Source organism: Centruroides vittatus, unplaced genomic scaffold (assembly GCF_030686945.1).
Source record: "Centruroides vittatus isolate TY-2023 unplaced genomic scaffold, ASM3068694v2 contig_1109, whole genome shotgun sequence".
In the NCBI taxonomy this organism is placed as follows: domain Eukaryota; kingdom Metazoa; phylum Arthropoda; class Arachnida; order Scorpiones; family Buthidae; genus Centruroides; species Centruroides vittatus.
The window spans coordinates 368,911-390,320 of NW_027120710.1; the positions used below are offsets into that span (position 1 = coordinate 368,911).

The window sequence follows — 21,410 nt, forward strand, 5'->3', positions numbered from 1 at the left end:
AATTACTTCTCAGATATTTTTATATAAAAACACAGAAATAATTGCAAAAAATTATAAAATGTGTTTTTAAGAGCAATCGCAAGTATTAATAAATTAAAGAAGAGATTCCTAAACTGGACGTGTGTATATATATATTTTAATGTAATTTTTCTTCAGCTGTCATGCAACAATCCTAGACACACCCAAGTTAATGTTGTAGCTGTAAGATGATTTGTAAAGATTGAAAAAGCGGAGAAAAAAATACTTTAAGTAAAAGTTTAATTCGTTTTATATAAGATATTAAATATTTTAAGTTTATTTTCAATTTTAACGCATATAAGACAGTATTCAGGATCCAGAGAAAGCCCTAAAAATACACTAAAATTGCTGTTTTTAATGAATACACACACACTTTTAGTCATTTTATATTCAATTTTAACAAATGTAATAGTGTTATAAAGCTTATTAACATTAAAAATAATAATTTGCGTGCAGAAAAATTCAAAAATTTGCTGTTTTTAACTGATTAAAAAATACGTATTTTCCATTTTACCGTCCATAATGGACATTTTCTTCCTTCCTGGCTTCTTGACCAATCACCATACATTTACCAAAGTATAGTGATTGGTCAAAAGTGTGTGTGTGTGTATTTTTTATTTGTTTGCGTGTTGTGGGGTGATTTTGTTCGTCCTCTTTGAAGCTTAATAACTTCTGTGCCTTTCGTCGAAAAGTTACGAAATTTTGCAGGGAGGTTCGTCTGTTACAGTGGGAATTTTAGTGGTTAAAGGCCGAAGGGGTGATGAGATAGAGAGGTCACACCACGTGTCACATCTCCAGTGGGGTCGGACTTAACGAAGATTTTACTTATTAGCATTTGCAGATTTTTATAAAATTCGTCTCTGCCGTCAAAATTAAGTTTTTTTTTTTTTGCCATTTTATAATAATAAATAATACGTGATGTTATGTTAAAATTTTATAACAGATGGCGCCACACGCAATTTTAAATCTTGCCGTGATAGTTACGCAACTCATTGCTGGATTTTTAAACATGTAATTGCATTTAAACGTGATTAAATATGCGTTAATTATATTTAATTTAATTTAAACGTAATTAAAAGTTTTAGGATTTCTTAAGAGTAATTTATTAATAATCTGTAAGGGTGAGAAACAGAAAATAAAATACGTAGAAACGTGCCAAATCTATGATCTTTAATTATAAAACTTATTAAAGATAATTAATATAATTTTATTATCTAATTAATCTAATCGAATTGTTATTGATTAAACTTTCCTCTTGCATTTATCAAGAGATTTCCTAACTTCAATTTGATAAATTTAGTAATTAGAATATAGAAGTTCTGATTGAATTATTCGATGTATCAGCCATTTTTTTACGTCAAACAATGTTAAAAAATTAAATTTTAAAATTATTAAACGTGCTGCCAACGTACTTTTCACTCAGAAGTGAATTTGTCGTCGGGATAATACAATTAGGAGGGCGTTTCATCAGATTAATTGCCTTTGAATTGATACAATAAATAGATTTCGAAAAGTAGATCTATAATATAATTAGTTTAGATGATACTTTTATGTTAAAAATATTATCTAGATTCAGGATTTTATAAATTTAAGGCTAATTCGAGCGAAGTGCATACGCTTTCAATACTTATTAAATCCAGCAACGAATTGTGTGTTTTTCCCGACGAGAGTTAAAATTGTGCATGGTGCCATCTGTTACGAGATCTTATTTTAAAAAGTTTTTTATATTATTAATTATTATAAAAAAGCAAAAAGCTTAATTTTGAGGGTAGAAACGAGTTTTTATAAAATTGTGAATGCTAATGAGTAAAAAATCTTCATTACGTTCGATCCCTTCAAGATACAAGTGATTCCCCTCTATCTCTCCATTCCCTGGACCTTCACCACCATAATTTAGTGGCATAAATCTCACTAACACGCAAACCTCCGTGCAAATTTCAGAAATTTTTGACAAAAGACACAAGTGTTATTAAGCTTCAGAATGGATGAGCAAAATTGTGCCTGTCTCACACACACTAACGTCAGTGTGTGGGACAGGCACAATTTCAATGTCACACCCCCTGTAGTGTTGACTTTTTCTTGGGGGAAGTAGAAATTTAGGTATATTCAGCAGGCCACAAAGGTGCTTTATATAAATATATATATATATATATTTTTTTTAAAGTTTAAAATATGAATATCAAATTTTAATAACAAATACAGTATTTTTTGTAATTATATATATTATTTATTTATTGACAGTAAAAAAAAGAAATTATACTTAGGCAAAATAAAAATAAATTCAATGCGATTTTTGACATTGCCTTCCTTTTATAATATTTTAAATATCTGCTTTTATGGTACTACTATTAATTGTAAGAATGTTAATTAAATGGGAATCACTCAACCTATTTCTTTCAACAGTTTTGATGTTTTTCATGCATGAAAAGAATTGTTCACAACAGTATGTACTGTACAACCCCCATGCATAACAGTTTTCTAGATAAAACAATTTTATAGCACCAATTACGTCATTACGACATCAAATTGTATCCAGTGAAACGAGAATAATTTTTACGACATACTTTACCAAAATAAAGAAAATGTACCTAAAAAATTTAGGGTGCAGTGGACCTCATAAAAATATTAAGTGGGCCGCTGGGTTAGGGTCTCCGTTAGATGGAATCCCAGGTAATTGCCCTTTTTGTCCATAGGATAATGCGCTACTGACTGACATCCATACGTACAGAACTCTGAATTTTTTTTAGCATTTCTCGACGTTTCAAGGTCCCGAGTCCCAAAAATGTAAGAGGTCTTAAGGGTCACTTTTTAAAATTCGCCATACTTTCTTTGTGTTATGTGTAACAGCCGGGAAAGTAACAATATTTAAAGTGTAGAAAAGTTAATTTTTTTTACATTTATTGATGTTTTAGTAATTTTTAAAAAAAATTCTAAGTACTTTTCTACGCTTTATTTATGTATAAATGAAGTTTTTATGGTAATTCTAGTGTTATAACATAACGTGTTCGTATACAACAATATATTGATTATCGTTTTTATTTTTACTATATTTATAATTTTCCTCTGTAAAATCTGTTAAATTTTTAATGAATCTGACAGTTCTTTCCTTTCGCAGCCGAATTGATCTATAAATTTTAACTTTGTAACTAGCGCGTGTATAGTTTCCTCCTCTGAAAAGTTGTAAATATCGCTTGTAAAATATATGCACCGATCTAAATCATTTTTTCAAAAGAATAATACTCTTGTTTATTATCGGATCAATTGTTTAAACTAATTTGTTAGTTTAACCTAGAAACTTTCCGTTTTAATAAACATCTTGTACAATAACTGTACAATAATAGTTTTTCGGTATACAGTACGTAATGATTTTTAATAATTTCCATTGTAGACTGCACGATTCCTACAAATCCTCTGTATTTAGTTTACAACGATTCTTAGAATTTTTTAAGTGTACAGCAGACTACGAATTTTACAAATCGCCCACTCTATACTGTAGCAATTCTTCGAAATCCCCGGTTTAGTGATTTTTAGAAATCAATCGACCGTGTACACTACTGTAGTTTTTAAAAACATACAACATAAATGTATAGTCTGAGTAAAACGTCGCTTGCCAAATGGGGGTTCTTATTATTTTAGGTGCAATAACGACCAGAAGTAATCGCGCTGACCCTCTAATAACGAGTGGAACTCGTTTTCGGACACTGAATGTTTTCTTAAATTTCTCTTAGATATTGCATACGGCTCGATGTGAAGGCTTCGGAAGGTCTGGGAGGCAACCACGGAATTCCAGCTCGATTGCCCCTGTTCTTCCGTGTTTGTCCTCACAATAAAACAAGCTGCACTCGTTATTCGGGGGTAAGCGTGATTACTTCCGGACGGTTTGAGTGTGTCCTGGCACAAAAAACGTTTGAAAAGCACTAGTATATACCGTGGCTGATGATTCTTGTATAGTTATAGAACGAACATTCTCAATTTTCAGTATAGTATATGCTGCAATTCTTAGAAATTCTCAGAACATAGTCCATAGCGATTTTCAGAAATCTTCGTTAGACGGGAATCAACAATTCTTAGAAATCTCCAACCTGCAGTATACAACTATTAGAAATCGTTAGTATAATGAGGATTTCTTAAGGTAGAAAGCAAAATGAGGTTTAGATCAATTCGGAAATCAAAACTACTAATTTAATTCCTTCATTGCATTACTGAATATACAAGTATTTGAATAAAGTTTCGAAGTATTTTATAATTTTAAAAGAAAATTAATTATTAATACAAAGTTCATTTGACAATTTTTATAATGCTTTAATACATTAGCATCATAATCGGAACTTTCTCCCCGACAAGTAAAGAGATTTATGGATATTTAAATGGCAGAACAACGTTCGGAATAGTTAAATATTTAATTAAGAATATCTATCATGGAAAATTCTTTATTAAATATTTATAAAATGTTCGATTGTTAAAGTTCATCGAACTTTTCCAAGAAATTGCTAAAAATATGGCCCTCTTCCTGACGTTTTTATGCAGGATTCAAAGTGGAAAATGATGATTCCAGAGAAACAATTTCGGGATTTTTGATTGATAAAATGAATTGAATGGAAGAGACAAAAATGGAAAAGGAACTATAAAAGTTTATCGTGTGAAAAAATGTTCGGATCTAATGATTGAAGCTGGAAAAAATATGACTGGAAGACCATAAAAACAGACTTTCGTAGAAGATAAAGAAGCATCTTAATATTTCATCATCGTCGTTCTGGTTTTATGATTTTCACAAATACATACTGCACACGAGTAGGCTGTACAGTATATGGATCTCGTACACTTACGTACACACTGGCAAATATACAGGTAAATAAACAAACACGTAACTCAACATCTACACACACATTAATACGCGCCCGACGCTGATAAGTACAGATACAAACGTAAAGACGTATGAATTCGTACAAATACATATAAACGTGCACACAAACGTGTAAATGAAGATATGCAGACAAAGGAAAATACCATAAAATTGTCATCTGTTAGATACTTTACGTTCGTGTTTTGTCTGTGTGCGCGCGCGCTTATGATTGCTTTTATTGTTTCTGCGAGTAAGTGTATGTGTTTGTGCTTGTATATTTGTGTTCGTGGCTGCATGTTTGTTTCTGTGTTTGTTTTGTGAAGGTCATAAAATCAGTCTTTCGTAGATGATGATTTACCATTATCGTCTAGTTTTATGATTTTCAAATTATCATTACTTAAGAAATTTCCTTACTAATTCAAAAATTAATTATACAAATCAACATTGTTTTTATATTTTAACATATAAAGCTACGATTTGATGTATTTTTAACGAGTTACATACATATATTTTCTATCCATAATTAAGTTGAGAAGTTTATGATTATGTTTGATGACAAAATTGCCTTCTAAATGAACCAGAAAATTGTTTTAAATACTACTTTGGACCGCGTAGTTTATAATCGAATGACACGAAATTAAGTTTTTGCGAATTTTAGAGGAATGTATATTGGTCTTTAAATCTGTTTGGATATGGATTTTCATCGCCGTGCTTTAATATTTTATTGTATTTTCGCGATCTAAACTCGAATTTAACTCGATAGTAGATGGGTCGTAATTCACAGAATTTAATAGTTTACATTCAACAATCTTGTTATCTGTGGGAATCAGTGCAGGTGCTTTTATTGATCTGAGAATCTTGCTATCATGCTTTGCTTTGAAACGTTGATATATTGTACTTTTCTTTTTAAACATTAAAATGCACGAAGTCAGGCTCTAAATTTACTAATCTGTTTTCGAATAAATGCGATTTAATAAGCTAATACACCCAAACACTAGCGCACAGAAACAAATGATGTAGCTAGAAGCGAGCACACAAGAAGAAGAAGAAAAAAAAACAATACAAAATAAGCGTACGGCGTACACAGGGTAACTTAAAAGTCAGTTATTCATTGCAAAGACTAAATTTCAATTGAACAACTAAGAATATAATTAATTCAGTTATATTTTAAACTCACGTTTTCACTAATTTTGTAGAAAAAATATAAATTCAATTTACGATTCAACAAAACACAGTTAATTATACGAAGCACTCGAGTTGGCGCTGAAATATACAGATATATGTATACAAAGATATATTCAGACGTGCAAAAGGACACGTATATCCATGAGTATATATTCTTAAACTCACAAGTAAAGGAATATACATATAAACAAACCTATATACAGCGATCATGAACATAAAACGTGCAATAGATGCATGTACAGTACGTGTATACATACATAGCACACACAAAACACACAAACAAATACACATAGGGGTACGTCACTATGTACACACAGAGAGACAAAGATTATATACGAGCATACAAAGAGAGAAACGGGCACACGAACATGTGAGAATAAAGACGACGACATGATCCCGTTTACATCACGTGTTCAAATATTAATACACAACTTTAAAAATTGCTATAGTAAAGTTTCTCGTGTTAAATATTTACACGTAAAGCTGGTAATAAACTTTCTTTGGAATTCCAAGAAACTGCTTAATTAAGATCTAATTTAAATAATTTTAATGTATTAAAAGATACGCTTTTATCGGCCATGTTTTTTTGAGATCGAGAGACGGGGATGGGACGGAGACCACCTCAAATGCCGCCCACCAGTGGCTAATTGGATAAAATCACCGAATACTTAGTTGATCGTGTATTCGCGCCTGGCCAGCGTGGAGTTTTTTGGTTTCTTCACGTTAGTAACACCTAAATGGGGGTCAGTTTCCTGTAGAAAGACTTCTCGGGAGACATTACCCTGTTGCAGATCGCTCATGTTGCGGTATATACTAGAGAAGTCTTTTCTGTGACGTCAAAGTAGACACGTGGTTTTTATTCTAACAATGGCGATAATGTGGATTAACCCTATAATTGTGACGGTCTCGAAAAAACGAAAAATAAATGAAATAGAGGGGTTTATTGGGATCCGTTCGACTATATTAGTGTCATGTATAAAGACACTATTTAAACAACGTTTTTGGATGGCTATAGGTGCAAAATTTCAAATAACAGGTAGGTCTAGTACAATCGATATATAGGCCTAGTATTTAGATCACACGTTCTTTATTTGAATTCGGAATACAAGTGTATTAGTTTAAATTTTTTATATAGCAGAGGAAGCGGAGAAAAAATGGAAGGTACAAAGTTATGAGCAAACTTTTTTGAATATGAGTCACAAGTGAACTTCGTAGGCATTTTTACTTAGAGTTGCAAGATTTTAAGCCTGCCGAGTATTAACACATGTTTATTTCATAACCCCAGTACACTAGGTACTAAAATAATATATATAAATGACATGCAAACCAATAATATACAGTTTATTCTCATCTTTTCACTGGTCGAGGTTAGTTTGAATGTTCTTTGTCACGAATTAGGTTGCATAATGGCACCAGACAGAAATGGGGAAAATAAAATCACGTTGCCAAAGCAGCACGGCCCGCAAATTAAGATCTTGACGGTCGAATGCCAGCCGGGGATTTCTGACGACTGATTTATACCATCATTATCATAAATTATGTTACAAAATATGATGATCATTATAAATCATCATGCATCGATGTTTTCCATATGATACATTACTTTGTTAATTACAATAACATAAGCAAATCATTAGTTTCGGAGATTATTATCATTATGATTTAATGATCTGCTCGAAGAAGTTGGAATATATTTTCACGCATTCATTGTCTTCTATACTACATGTGCTAATTCCTAAGTATTTGCAGTAGTATATCTGTATTCACAAATTAATATAATTTTAAAGTGTTTATGACCATTTTTTCTAAATTAAACTCGTTGACGAAAAAGTTACGCAGCAAGGAGGAGGTGTTGCTATTGAATGAAACTTTACTAGTGCATACGTATTGGAAATGGTAATAAGTGATTACAATATCGTCAAAGAGAATTTCCTGTGGAGCAGTGGCATATTTAAAGGAACCTCCTCTTGCTTGGATTTCTACAAGGTACTAATCTTATAGAATCTGCTCTTGCTTGGATTTCTCACCTTAGATTATTAACCTTGTAGAACCTCTTGCTTGGATTCATGCGGCGATGGAAGCATACAGGCACCGCGTGTTATTCTGCAACGATGCCTGTTGCATGCATAGAGAGGCAATGGGCGAAACGACCATTCTGCTTTTCCAGGGCATTCTTAAAAGAGAAAAATGTTTTTTAAACTTTTTTTTTTCTTTTGTTATTGTGGAGTAGCATTCCAGGTCATTCTATATAAATATAAAGAGATAAATAATTGTGAACGTAGCAAACTCTTGCGAGCCTTTAAATAGGATACCGGGATATCCACTGGTGGCATTGCTCGGGCCATAACTGTACCATCCTCATCTACAGATGACTGTGATGATTGATTTCAACCGAAATACACGGAATGAGTCAAAAGTCTCGAACCCTTTTCATTCCAAAAGTACTGATGATATATTAACTTTGTAAGTGTAGTTACAGGAGAAGGTTTGCCTGGAGATTAGGAGGGAACATTTTTTGCTGACCATGAAAAATGGAAAAAAGCTTAATTTTGAGGATAGAGACGAGTTTTATAAAATTTGTAAATTCGAATAAGGAATAAAATCTTCGTTAAATTCGACGACACTCGAGATACTGGTGACCTCCCCTCGACCTTTAATCATCAATATTTAGTAGCATCAATTCCCTAATACACAAACCTCCCTGAAAAATTTCGACGTAAGACACAGGAGTTATTAAGCTTCAAATTTGGTGAACAAAGTCATGCTCTTTCCACCCACCCACACACACACACGTGTCCATCCGTCCATATATACATCATACTATACTGTACATACATAGAGAAACTCCCGATTTTTTTTTTTTTTTTTTTTTTTTTTTTTTTTGCATTTCTAGACGTTTCAAGGTCCTCCGAGTCCAAAAATGTAAATATCTTGGTGGGTCATTTTTTGACTGTTCCCCCTGTTATATATAACAGCCGGAAAAGTAATACTTGGAAGCGATCACTGCGATGATGAATTTTTCAATTTTCAGCTGGATAGAATTAAAATTAGATCTTTTCTTCTCCCGATCGACCTATAAACACCACTGATAATGGCCAGATTGATACGAGAAAATCTCGATTGTAGAGAGTATATTATTAAGGGTCAGAGGTCGACGATTCTCGTATATAATTAATGCCAAAATTTCGTATTTTAACGTGGGAAATTTCGTCCGGATGCGATTATTTCGATAACGAAATTAATTAATGTTTTACGGTATTAAATTAACTTGTCGTCACTCCCAATTCTCGGTTGTGTCCGAGAAGATTTAATCTACAAGAAAAATAAATGAAGATACTCGAAAGGGAAGCCGTTGTGACATTTAAAATAATGGAGAAAATCCGGGTCGGGATGATGGATTGCGTTCTAGGTGTACTTAATAATTAAAATCTTCCGATCTGACAATAATAATAACCGAACCCTGTACTACGAGATCTTAAATTAGTTCAAATATATGCGGATGTCGTTTAATTATACTTGACAAAAGTTTCAGAATTCATTTATAATATATTTTATTATTCCAGAAATAATAATTTTCTATTACTTTTTTCCTTTATACGTATTCTGAAACAGAAGTTCTTCACAATCGAGTTTCTTACACCGTTTTCTTAGTTTCTACAGCGTGATGAACAGACTTTTCGATGAATTTCATCTTACATTACTCGTCCTACTTATTTTCCTAGTTGTTGTAAGCAATTCTGGTGTGTCTGTAAGTAGTGTTTAACATTTTCTACCCCCATTAACTTGCATATTTGTTCGTTCACTTAGCGTAATAACACGGACGTGTCTTGCCAGTGTAGCAAATCGATAGCACTATTAAGCCCCTTCCTAATGCTCTAGAATAGGAATATGAAGTTCAGGCTTTCTGTAAGTAAACTTTTACTCTATTCTTTAAGTGTTTTTATTTACTGTTTTCTTCATTTCCTTCTCTGTATTGTTTACTTTGTTCTCCAGTTGTGCAGCGAGGCGTGTGATTGAGTTTTCTGTATTTCTAGATGGTGCTTTTGTATTCATCTATGGAGTGTTTATACGGCACTACATTTTGTACTTCATGGTGCTTAGTACATAAGGAAAAAATGACGGTGTTTTTGGCTAATTTTTGTAGCGGTTTGGTAGAAATAATTGCTTATACATTTACTTTATATTAATATTTAATGCTGTCAGTATGAATTACGATGGTGTATTTTATTGGCATTTTTATCGTGTCTATATGCAATTCACGAATGTCTGTCCATCACGTTCACCGTGTATCTGTTTCTTAAGAAATATTTATTAAAATGGAAAAATATTGATTGCATTTTACAAAGAGCTATCATCTCTGCTGATTATTTTATATTGTTTTTATACTACTATGGTGAGATTTACTGCAGATATGATGCGAAATCGGGACGTATCTTTTGTGCCGTGTTAATTAATTTAAAAATTAATTGTTTTTATCAGTTTTAGCAATACAAAAGCGATTTTATATATTTGTTTACGTGGACGATCTGACGAGAGGATGCCTCCCGGGAGGACTTTATTACTCACGCGACGAAAACCCCGAAAACTCCATGTGGCCCGCCCGTTTGCCTGGTGCGAACCCTCGAATAATTATGGCTTTATCCACTCGGTCACTGGTGGGATCTAACAAAAAAGTGAAATAAACTGGTTCCAACATGACGCCAGATCAATTGCGTAAGCTTTTTTCTATAAAACAGGTAACAGATTTTTAAAAATTAGGAATACAAAATAACGAACTGACAGATAGGAATATTTTCTATTTTTTTCACCAGAAAAAGGGTGGCTATAATTAGTTTCTCCCCTCTTCTGAACTGGACTTTCCCATTCATTCAATACTAATGACTGTCTTTAACGAAATAGGAATGTTAATTATACAACGGTTTTTTTTCCTTCCCCTCCTACTGTCAACAGCTGCAGTTTATGACACATTTCTCTGACAGATTTAAGCTTAAAAATTTCGTAAGTAAATATTGTTTCGGCACAGATTCTGGAAATAAATTGGTAGAAATTGTCATCAGACTCTTGATTTATCTTCTGTTATTCGGTGTTATCGTTACTTATATATGGAATTATTACACTTCTCACTTATTTTATAGTTGCTATTAAATCTTCAGTACGGAAAAATTAATATTTTTCACTTCAGAACCTTTTACTTTTCCGTTCTGTTTGTATACATAACAAGGGAAAGTATTGGAAACGTGTCAAATTTCACCCTCCGACTTTTAGCAAATATCCACGTTTCGAGAGCTAAACCCAGAAAAAGAAAAAGGCAAAAAATCCACGCACGTCTGTGTGTTGACGTGTATATCGTTTAATCGATTAACGACCTTTCATTTCTTCAAAAACAATGTAAAAACATACAAATCTGCATTTTTAAACTCGAATTTTAACTAACTTTATTATTATTTTTTAACCATTTCGTATTATTTTAACTTACTTCTACCAACAAACTTTCTACTTATCTATCACAGAATATACTAAACTGTTTTTTTATTATTATTATTTAAATTAGAAAAAGTAGAAAGAAATTAAGTACTCAAGTGTGAATTTTTATTGAATTTTTTAACAGCGATTCTAAATCTCGATAATTTTTATACTTAAACTGTATAGTGTACTGTACATTTGTATAAACAGGATTATTGGTTATAACTTCGCGTTATGGGTTGATCTTATCGATATTTCTGCTTGAAAATCTCATTTAACAATTGATCTACTCTATAAAAATACGTCACGATAAGAGAAAATAAATTATATGTATAAATTGATGGAGATTCGTATCTCTGTATATCTACAGGTACTGTACTGTACATCACACGTAAAATTTACAGCCCTAGATTTGCTGGTAGGAAATTTATAGAATGTGTAAATTCTTGTAATTTTCTAGTAAATGCATTCGAGTTATTACAAGTTTTCAAGCTAATAATTGAGTGAAATTACAGAATTTAACATTCCAGAAACATCTTTAGACCTTCTAGAATCGTGTTAAGTTTATTTAAATTGCTTTTAAACCAGTAAAAATAAATAAGATTTTAAAATGTTGTTTCTGAATTATTATATATATATATATTTTTTTAAATATAAAAATCAGTTTTTACGTCGCTACTGCTGTTAAAATTTATAGCACTTCTAGAATTTTTCTTGTTTTTTTTATTGTAGAATTCGTTCGACTCTGACAAAAATGATTGAGTTATGCAGATGCTTCACAGTTTTTCTAGCGAGAGAAAGAGAAATTTTGTAGTTAAGAGAGAAAAATCAATGGAACAGCTGTTAGAATTTCACTATTAAAATACTCAATAAATTTTACACAGAGCTACAAACTTGCGTACTTAATTTCTTCCTTCCCCCCTAGTTAAAATAAAGAACAGTTCAGTAGATTCTGTAATAGATAAGTAGAAAGTTGTCGATAGAAGTAAGTAAAATGATACAAAATGGTTAAAAATTTAATAAATTTAATTAAAATTCGAGTAAAAAGAATGTCGATTTTGTTTGTTTTCCATGTAAAAAAGTGTCTGTACGTTTGTTTAAAAATGAAAAGTTTCGTTGCTTGATAAGAAACTTAAAAGAAATGGGAGGTTTTTAATCGATTAATGAACTCATCTTGTGAGAGAAGAATGAAATACAAGTGAACGCTCTTGTAGTAAATAGTGATTGAACTAGTACCAAGTTCCACTTACTCACTAGTTCACTCACTGCTTCAATCATTAGTTTAACTACCACTTACTCACTAGTCTAATCACTAGTTCACCGTCGAATCAGTAGTTCAACTACCACTTACTCACTAGTCTAATCACTAGTTCACCGTCGAATCAATAGTTCAACTACCTCTTACTAGTTTAATCACTAGTTCACCGTCGAATCAGTAGTTCAACTACCACTTACCCACTAGTCTAATCACTAGTTCAGTCATTAAAATTTAAGTAGAAATGTAGGATTGAAGTAGATTTTCTTTGTTTCTTCTACAAGAAGCGTATGTACTGTACGGTTGTTTAAAAACGAACATTTTCATATACAGAATTTAGCATTTTATAAGAATTGAAAGGTTTTGATATATGAAATACAAGTGAATATTCTTGTACTAATCAGTACCAAAGCTACTATTTATATCAGTCGAGTAAGAGGAAAACAGGAAGCGTAAACAGGAAATTTTAGTTGTCGGTTTAGTAGGAAAAGAGCTTATTCTTAGAAAAATAATAGGATTAAAATCATTTAAAAATTATTAAATTAATAAAAAATCGAATCAGTTTTTACTCGTTCTTGCTACAAAAGTGTAAGTAATGACGTTGAAAAAGTAAGTTTTCGTTATTATTTTGGGACTTAGCATTGTTTTTGAGTCGTTAATCGATTAATGATTTATCTGATAAGCAAAAATAAAATAAAATAAAATAAAATAAACTTAGGTGCACTTGTATACTAAGTAACGAATGGAACTAGTACTAAAATAATACATAGAATATTCCTGTTTAGGTTCTTAGAAGTAACAGGATGCGGGTTGCTCGAAAAAACAAATGAATTTAATTAAAAATTTAAAGAAATATTTCTGCTTTGATCGATCGATTAATGATTTATCCCGTGAACGAAGCAGTAAAAATGAATGCTCCCGTTCTAAGTTAACGACTTTTATAAGAGATAAATAATTGTTTATATTCGTTTCAATGAAATTTTTGCAGTTTTATTCGTGTAAATAATGATAATCCGTCCGCGGGGAGCTATTAAAATGATAAAATATCACTTCAGATTCAGGAAAAAAAATCCGGCTTTAAGCTGTATTAAAACTTAGTTTAATTAGGTTAAAGTTTATTAATTAATAAATTTACTAAAAACTCTATTAAAAGGTATACTTGTACTTAAACTGGGTTGTTACTTCGGTTATAAATAGATGCACGTTTTAAGAGTCGAGTAATATTTATGCCCGAATTTATTTATTTAGAAGAACGTGTTGTATATATAAATACACGCACCAAACTGCAGAATTTAATAAATTTATTGCCACTCGAACGTTTGTTTATCGATTGCAACAAAATTAATGAACGAACTCCCTAACAAGATTCATAAATCAGTAAAATTTCTGAATAAATCTCGTATTCCGGATTGTTGCTGCCCGTAGCCAGCGATGCCATTGATTCGTTCGGTCAATATATCAGCGTACGGAGCCAAAATTCCATTTAGTGTGACGTATTGTTTACCTCTCCCGCGATAATTCGGGGCTTTAAATACAAAGAAAGTACTAGCGAAAGGTTTTAATTTAGTTAAGTGCTTCGACTCGTATTAACCGTTACACCCGACAGTATGGGGGGAGTGTATTTTCTGGTACCGGTTAAAGGTGATGCGCACGAGGATTCGGTGTGGACGAAGCTGATTTTTGTCTCTTATTTTGGCAGGTTGTACGGATCTAGTCCGATGCGCCGCTTCGCTCACCATTGATCCAACCCACGATCACCACCACCAACTTCGTTCGTCCAGCGAGTGGTCTCGTCTTCCGACGCATACACGCCACACACTGGTTTTGGCGGGCAGCGAGTTGCGCCAGAGACTCATTTTACGCCAGTGGCTCAAACAGCACGCATTAGACGACAAGGAACAGAGGTGAGTGGCTGGTGTGAAACTTCTTTCCATTCTTTTATTAATAAAAACACGCATTCTAAATTTAATCGACGCAACTACACGCTGTTACTTGAATCTATTATGACGTTGTTTATCCCGGTGATGACACCATTTTTCTCTTTTTAAAAGCTTGTTTTCGCGAGTTTTAGTAAGCGTTAAAAACTACCCTCGCTCGCTCCTATTGCATAATATAAAGATGTTGCCTCCGTGCGAATATCGGATGCGGATAACACGAGAGGGATTTTAACACGTTAAGCCGGGACAGTTGTTGTGTTAAGACGCATTTAACGTAAGGGGATGGACAACGCTCCGCTAAGCGACTCCTCCTTTTTTTTATATATTGGAATTTATCTCGTATCAGATATGAGAAAAATGGGCAAAGATATTAAATTTTTAGAGGATAAAAGTAAGAATTATTTTTATTATCGATTCGTTGGTGAGATATTTCCGTTCTGTTTTCGACTCCAGTGTTTTAGCTTTCGCAGAAACAATAGTTTTTGCATGTCGTTACCGAATAAAAAAAGAAAAAAAACCGTATATATTAATTGCGAATAATGTTATCTGACATTGATTTCTCTTTATCTTACGTAACAAAACCAATTTTATATACAGTATTTCGATTGTTTAGATCACATCACAAAACACATTATTGCTTGTTTCTTTGTTGCCGCTACGAACACACGTATTGTTTAGATCAATAAATGAATTTTTTCCAAGCCGTTACCTACTCCAATCTCTAAATTTAAAATCCCGTTTTAACATTTTATAGAATCGACTCTGTTGATTTACAAAAGCTCTCGTTGTTTGTTTATGAAAGAAAGGAAGTTAGTATCTGAACTCGAGACGAGACCTTTATCTTTTCGTCGAGTGATTTTACTCATTAAAACTTTAATTGGATGTCCGCATCGAAGGGTTAGACTTAAACTTTCAAAGACTGTTTGACAGCTTGGAAACCGCAGGCATCGACCCGAATTAATAAACTCCAGAGACAAGTCATTAAGAGGTCTTTAAAAGCTATTACCTTCATTGTCAGAATTGATAGAGATGTAAGGCCGAACACTAGAAATTCCACTCTTGAAAAATATTCGTCAAGTGGACTTAAAGATTAAAGATCTTTTAAAGGAGACCATCGAGAAATTTGAAAGATTTTTACAAGTACCTTGATTTACTTGCTTCTTTGCTTTTTTATGCTATTGTATTTGTAATTCTCCACGTATTCATCACGTTTCAATTGTGCTAGATCGACATTTAACATCGGTTCAATCGATAACTGCCTACAGTACGAGGCTCTACATTCAATAGAAGGTATATCAGGAGTTCTTGTAAGAAACATTCCAAGTGCCGTTATGCCCACTAAATAACTTCATTCTCTCGAAAAAATAACGCGTTTTAATAATTACACTTAAATAAAAATCTCCCAAGTAACTTGGAAATTAATTTAATTTACAGGGATTAAATTACGTTAAGTATCGATTTAAAGAAAGACATATTAAGCGAGTTATTCTTCAGTTAAGGTGTGTTAATTGTAAGTGTTCGAGAAACTAATTACAGAATATGAAGTTTCATTGATTATAATTGAATGTGTAATTGATATATACATGTGTGTGTGTGTGTGTGTAGTTCTGTAACATATTTAACAGTTTCATCTGGTCACGTTCTGCTTCGTTTCTAATTAAACCGAATTAAGAAGAGCGAAAATTAGATTGTAGTCGGTTAATTTCAATTTAAGTAAACACGGCGTCGTTGTTTGTTAAGAAATCTCCTAGATGCAAGCGGGTGATGTATCATAAATACACATTTTTAATGGTAAATTTAGAAAAAAAAAGGAGATGGTATCAGTTATTTGTTGTTCTTTCTGGCCGAAGCTAATAATAAAATGGGTAGAAGATACTTTAAAGTAACTAAAACAGAAGGGGGGACGATAAAATATACATTTCTAGGCGGAAAATAATCTGCCGTAACGGAAAATTCAATAAGACGTTTCGGAAACAGATAAGGAAAAAAGCCATAAACTTATTTTTGAAGTTACCCTATCTTATTTTTTCTTTTTTTTTCATCAAGTTGTAATTAGATTCTTCGGGTCCGGTATGGGAATAGAAGCAAAGTTAAGTTTCTGCTCCCTTCTAACTATTCTGGGTGCACTTAAAACTCCCTTTTGGACTTCTATCTCTCTCTCTCTCTCTAGGGCTGGAGGATGTCACCAGGTCAACGTCCTATCCTTATCGATCTGCCAAGAGACATGTATTGGAAGCTTTACTTTCCTCGATCTCCATTCGGATCGTACACAATCTGTTAAAGTCTTCCTTCTCGCATTTCTTTGCCTCTTCCCGTTTCTTGTGTATTATCTCTCGACTCCGACGTATCTTTCAATTCCGTTACGAGTTACGTCGTTTTGAAACGAATCCAAATGGGCCAGAGTTGAACGGAACTTGTTTTTATATCCGAGAGTTGTCCGGAACGGAAAAAACACCCCCATTTTTCTTACATTTAACGTTATTCTCCCCTTAATTATGATCTAAAATGCGGTGTTGCGCGCCCTTCCTATCGATCCTTCTCCCGATTTTCGCGAAAATAACCAGAAATATATTAAAAATTCCTTTTTTTCTTTTTTCTTTCTTTCTGTTGTTCCTATTTCGTAATTGTTTTCACGCGAATTTTAAAGGAAACTTTAATGAAATTCTGTTCTTCAGAATATTTTTCTTCGTGGCTTTTCGATTTTCCACTTAAAAAATTTTATTCTCTGGAATTTCTTTATTACTGAATTATTGAAAAAAAATAATAAAATAAATAGCATCCTTAATGTTATTGCTTTTTAAATTTTTCATTGTACTTCGGCTAAAGCTTTTCTCGTTGTTTATTTTTATATTCACTGAATGTTCCGTCGCCGAGTAGAATAAAACAAGATAAAGAATATGATTAATTTAATGAGATTATTTTCTTTCGTAGTACATTCTTTTTTCTTTTTATTGAATATACAAATTTTTATCAACTTATCTATCTGTTTAAGCCGTTTGTAAACCGTTAAAGCCACTGTAACAGTTGGAAATTCGTTAAAAAATCGACTGATTTTAAACGAGATTCGTTATAAAATATTAAAATAATTAATATGTAAACGGCGAGACGTTTACAGGCCCTAGACGAAGCCCTTTTTATGCAAGTTAATGTTATATTTACACGCGATATTTAATACTGTATAAGGTTGTATACAGTATTTTTGAGTGTAAAAGAACGAGGTCCTTAAAAAATGTAACTTACGAGGCCCTCTTTTATAGAAATTTATGTAATGCCAAGTTCGCACCACACGGTATTGTACAAAGTAACTAGTATTATGCACTATTGTAGAGGGGCATCTCTGCCGCGTACGATGCCCTAGAAAAAACTTGGATTACTGAATAACAAAACAGCCATAAAGAAGTACTGCATTTAATTATAATTAGTTAATTTTAAACTAATTTATTCTTCTAGAAATCGTGATGAAATTTTATTAAAATAAGAAATATATATATATAGGCCCTATATGTGTGTATTATTTTATGATGAATACAAATACCAAATGTTATTTTTAGAGTTTTTAAATTAATGACATCCGAACTAATTTCCAAATTGAAGAATAACGTTGCAACTTTATATCCAATTTTTCTCATTTTGCTAAATGTTTTATGCAAATAATTTGAATCTACCGAGAATATGTGTATTTTATTTTAGTTAATAAATAAGGGGCATTTAAAAGTAAATCCGGAAAGAGTTTTTTTTTTTTTTTTTTTGCGTGGAAACAGTTAGAATGACCGTCGTTCGGAGGTTATTTCGAGTGAATTTCAAAAAATATTCTCTTATAAATCCGATTTTTTATTGTTAATTTACTTCGGTCGAACCTCTGAACGACGGCCACCGAAGGGAACGTAAAAATGGCCGTTGTTTAGAGGTTTCTTTATACGCCTTTCGACTATAGAAAGTTACCTCTGTTCTGGCCTCTGTTGCCATCTTGTTTTATTTCAGCGTAACGAAACATAGAACGTCGTGTTTCCCCCAAACACTTTTGGATTTACGAGAATGCGAAAGACACGTTTTACTTTGGAAAATTTAAATTTCTTCATTCATTAAATACTAAAATTCAAATTCTGTTCGAAATTCTCCATCTCGATAATCAAGAAAGTTATCAAAATTACGAAGTTTTTGTATAGAATTGATACGAAATTCACACACAGACAGACGGCCGAACAGATTAGCAGAAAACGTTCGAACACGTTAATTATAATGAAAGTAAAGATTTAAAAAAAACACACACACACATCCGAGAACTATCGACGTAGGGATCAATCGGACGGTTTGTTTTTGGGAGTAGTCGAAATCCTACAACTTCTACTTTCTTTCACGGTACGATCAATCACCTACCTAAGCCGGAACCATCAATTGTTTCGTTTTTTGCTCCAAGAAATTCGCTTTTATCTTTAAGTCCTTCGCGATAAAACAGATAAAGCTACACGGAGAAGCCGAAAAAAAATGCCTTATTACCTAAAGAAAAGGCATTTATAAAAAGAATCCAAGATAAAGAAAATATTGCACGATAAAAACAATACACAAAAGACATACTTTGCTTTTCTTATGAATGATTATATGTTGTATGAGTTTTTATATAAATTTCTGAGAAAATAGTAAACTCGTAAACGATCTTACAGTATATTTCCTTTCGAGCAAACATCACCATTTTATTTATTTTAAGGTGAAGATACTCCCGTGTATTATAATAAAATAGTAATAATCCCATCCTTTGTTACATTGGGATCAATAGAAATTGTAAGTGATTATTGTAGTAAAGAATTTTCCCCATCTCTCCTACGTTTAATAACATTAAAACGTTGTTTTGTAGTAGTAAGTTCATAGTGGAGGCTTTGTGTGGTTGAAGATAAGACGTGAAGATGACCGAATAAATTGATATTATAACTGAGCAGTGTTTAAGTTTGCAATTATTATTTCCGGAATGTTTTCTTATAGATCTAGAAGAGGATGGGAATTGTCTGTAGGACAGTTCGCAAGCTTTCTTAAAGAAAATATTACAAAGAAACGAATTATCTGGACTACACGTTTAAATTTTGCACTTCATCACATCAAGATTTTAGAACCACGGCTTATGCGATAAACTACGCAATTCGTGTCTTACAATTGTGATACACAGTACTATTTTCCAACGTATCGGATGATAAGACTTTTATTCAAATTTACGACGTCGTAAGCGTAGAAAGTCAAGTCTATTCTTACTAATGAAAGAATATGTTACACACATTTTCTCATCACTAACAGATTCTAGGAAAACAAATCTTTCCATTCAATACTATTGTTTTGGTTATAAAACATTTCTCAATTTTTCTATTCTTGAATAGTCGCTTGGATAGATAAGAGGCAAATTTCATTTTTTGGGCATACATAACAGAAGCTAAATGTGTTTTAATCGTTGAGAAATACAGAAATACACTGTATTTCTCAACGATTAAAACACTTTCAGGTAACCTCTATACAAATAAGGCTGAAATTAACAAAAATAAAAATTCATTTTGTTAATCGAATACGTTTTTATACAGGTATACACGCACGATATTGCTCACTCACTTTGAAGGTTAATAACTCCCGTGTTTTTTGTCGAAAATTTCCGAAATTTGGCAGGGAGGTTTGCGTATTGGAGGTGTCGTTGCTACTAAATTTTGGTGGTTAAAGGTCGACGAGGTGAGGAGATAGAGGGGGGATCTTGTGTCGTACCGCGAGCGACTTAATGAAGGCTTTACTCGTTATTAGCAGTTGTAATTTTTTTAAAAATAAACTCATATTTACTCTCAAACTTAAGCTTTTGCCTATTTATAATAATTAATTAATTTAAAAGTTTTTAAATAAAATCTCTAACAGATGGCGCCACACACAATTTTTACTCTCGCCGGGAAAGTTACGCAACTCGTTGCTGAATTTTCTTTTTTAGTTTTTTCTTTCTTCTACACTCTTCCAAAGTGTATCAATGGTATAAAATTTCAAATTCTAAGTATCTAAAATAAATAATTGCATCTTTTAACCACAACTTGTAACTTCAGTAAAATACAATTTCAATATGTACTGCACTTGAAATATTGTTTGCATATAGAAGAACGGTTTAAAAGTAGTTTAAACCGTCTCGATTTTGCACATGAATTAATTCTGGAGAGTATTCTTTCTGATTTGAAAATAAATTTAATGATATGCTGCTTAATTACGTATTACGTAGTAAAAAAACGGCGGAAAATTCGTTAAAAATGAAGTAAAAAATATCTTTAAAAAAAAGTCAGATTATAGAGCTTCAGAACTGAATAATTCCATAATTAAAGACAGGAATAATCTTTAATTACGGAATTATTCTACCTTTGGAATAATTATAATATTCAAATAAAGTTTACGGAGCCACAAAACTGAATTATTCTATAATTAAGATTGAAATGCAAATTGTAATTATTCCAATTATTCCGAGAATTATTTTAACTTTAAAGGTTACAGAGCCAGCAAACTGTGTTATTTAAGTGAATAATTATCAAATTATTTAGTTTTTGGCTCCATAATCTTTGTGTTTTAGTAACATAAAATAATCACGTCATATCATCTGTTACGTAGGTGCACAACACGGTGTGGCTCGATTATCCCGCATTGTTATGTCGATAGTAAAATATGAAGATTACACAGCCACAAAACGTAACTAGTCACTTCAACTATA

The 21,410-nt window shown here is 32.3% G+C and overlaps 1 protein-coding gene and 1 long non-coding RNA gene across 4 annotated transcripts in view; both read left to right on the forward strand.

Annotated features, from left to right (window-relative positions):
• LOC136976175 (apoptosis-resistant E3 ubiquitin protein ligase 1) overlaps nucleotides 1-21,410 on the forward strand; it is a 96,931-nt gene that overhangs the window by 29,532 nt on the left and 45,989 nt on the right. For both annotated transcript variants that reach the window (XM_067271401.1, XM_067271411.1), the window contains exon 3: nucleotides 14,464-14,668. In XM_067271401.1, the coding sequence (XP_067127502.1) occupies nucleotides 14,464-14,668 (205 nt within the window). The remainder of the gene's footprint in view (nucleotides 1-14,463; nucleotides 14,669-21,410) is intronic.
• LOC136975995 (uncharacterized) lies at nucleotides 15,483-19,595 on the forward strand. 2 transcript variants are annotated; one of them, XR_010880859.1, is made up of 4 exons: nucleotides 15,483-16,008; nucleotides 16,136-16,211; nucleotides 19,363-19,480; nucleotides 19,554-19,595. It is a non-coding gene; the product is annotated as an uncharacterized lncRNA (long non-coding RNA). The 2 variants fall into 2 exon arrangements; XR_010880856.1 differs by having other exon boundaries at nucleotides 15,483-16,211.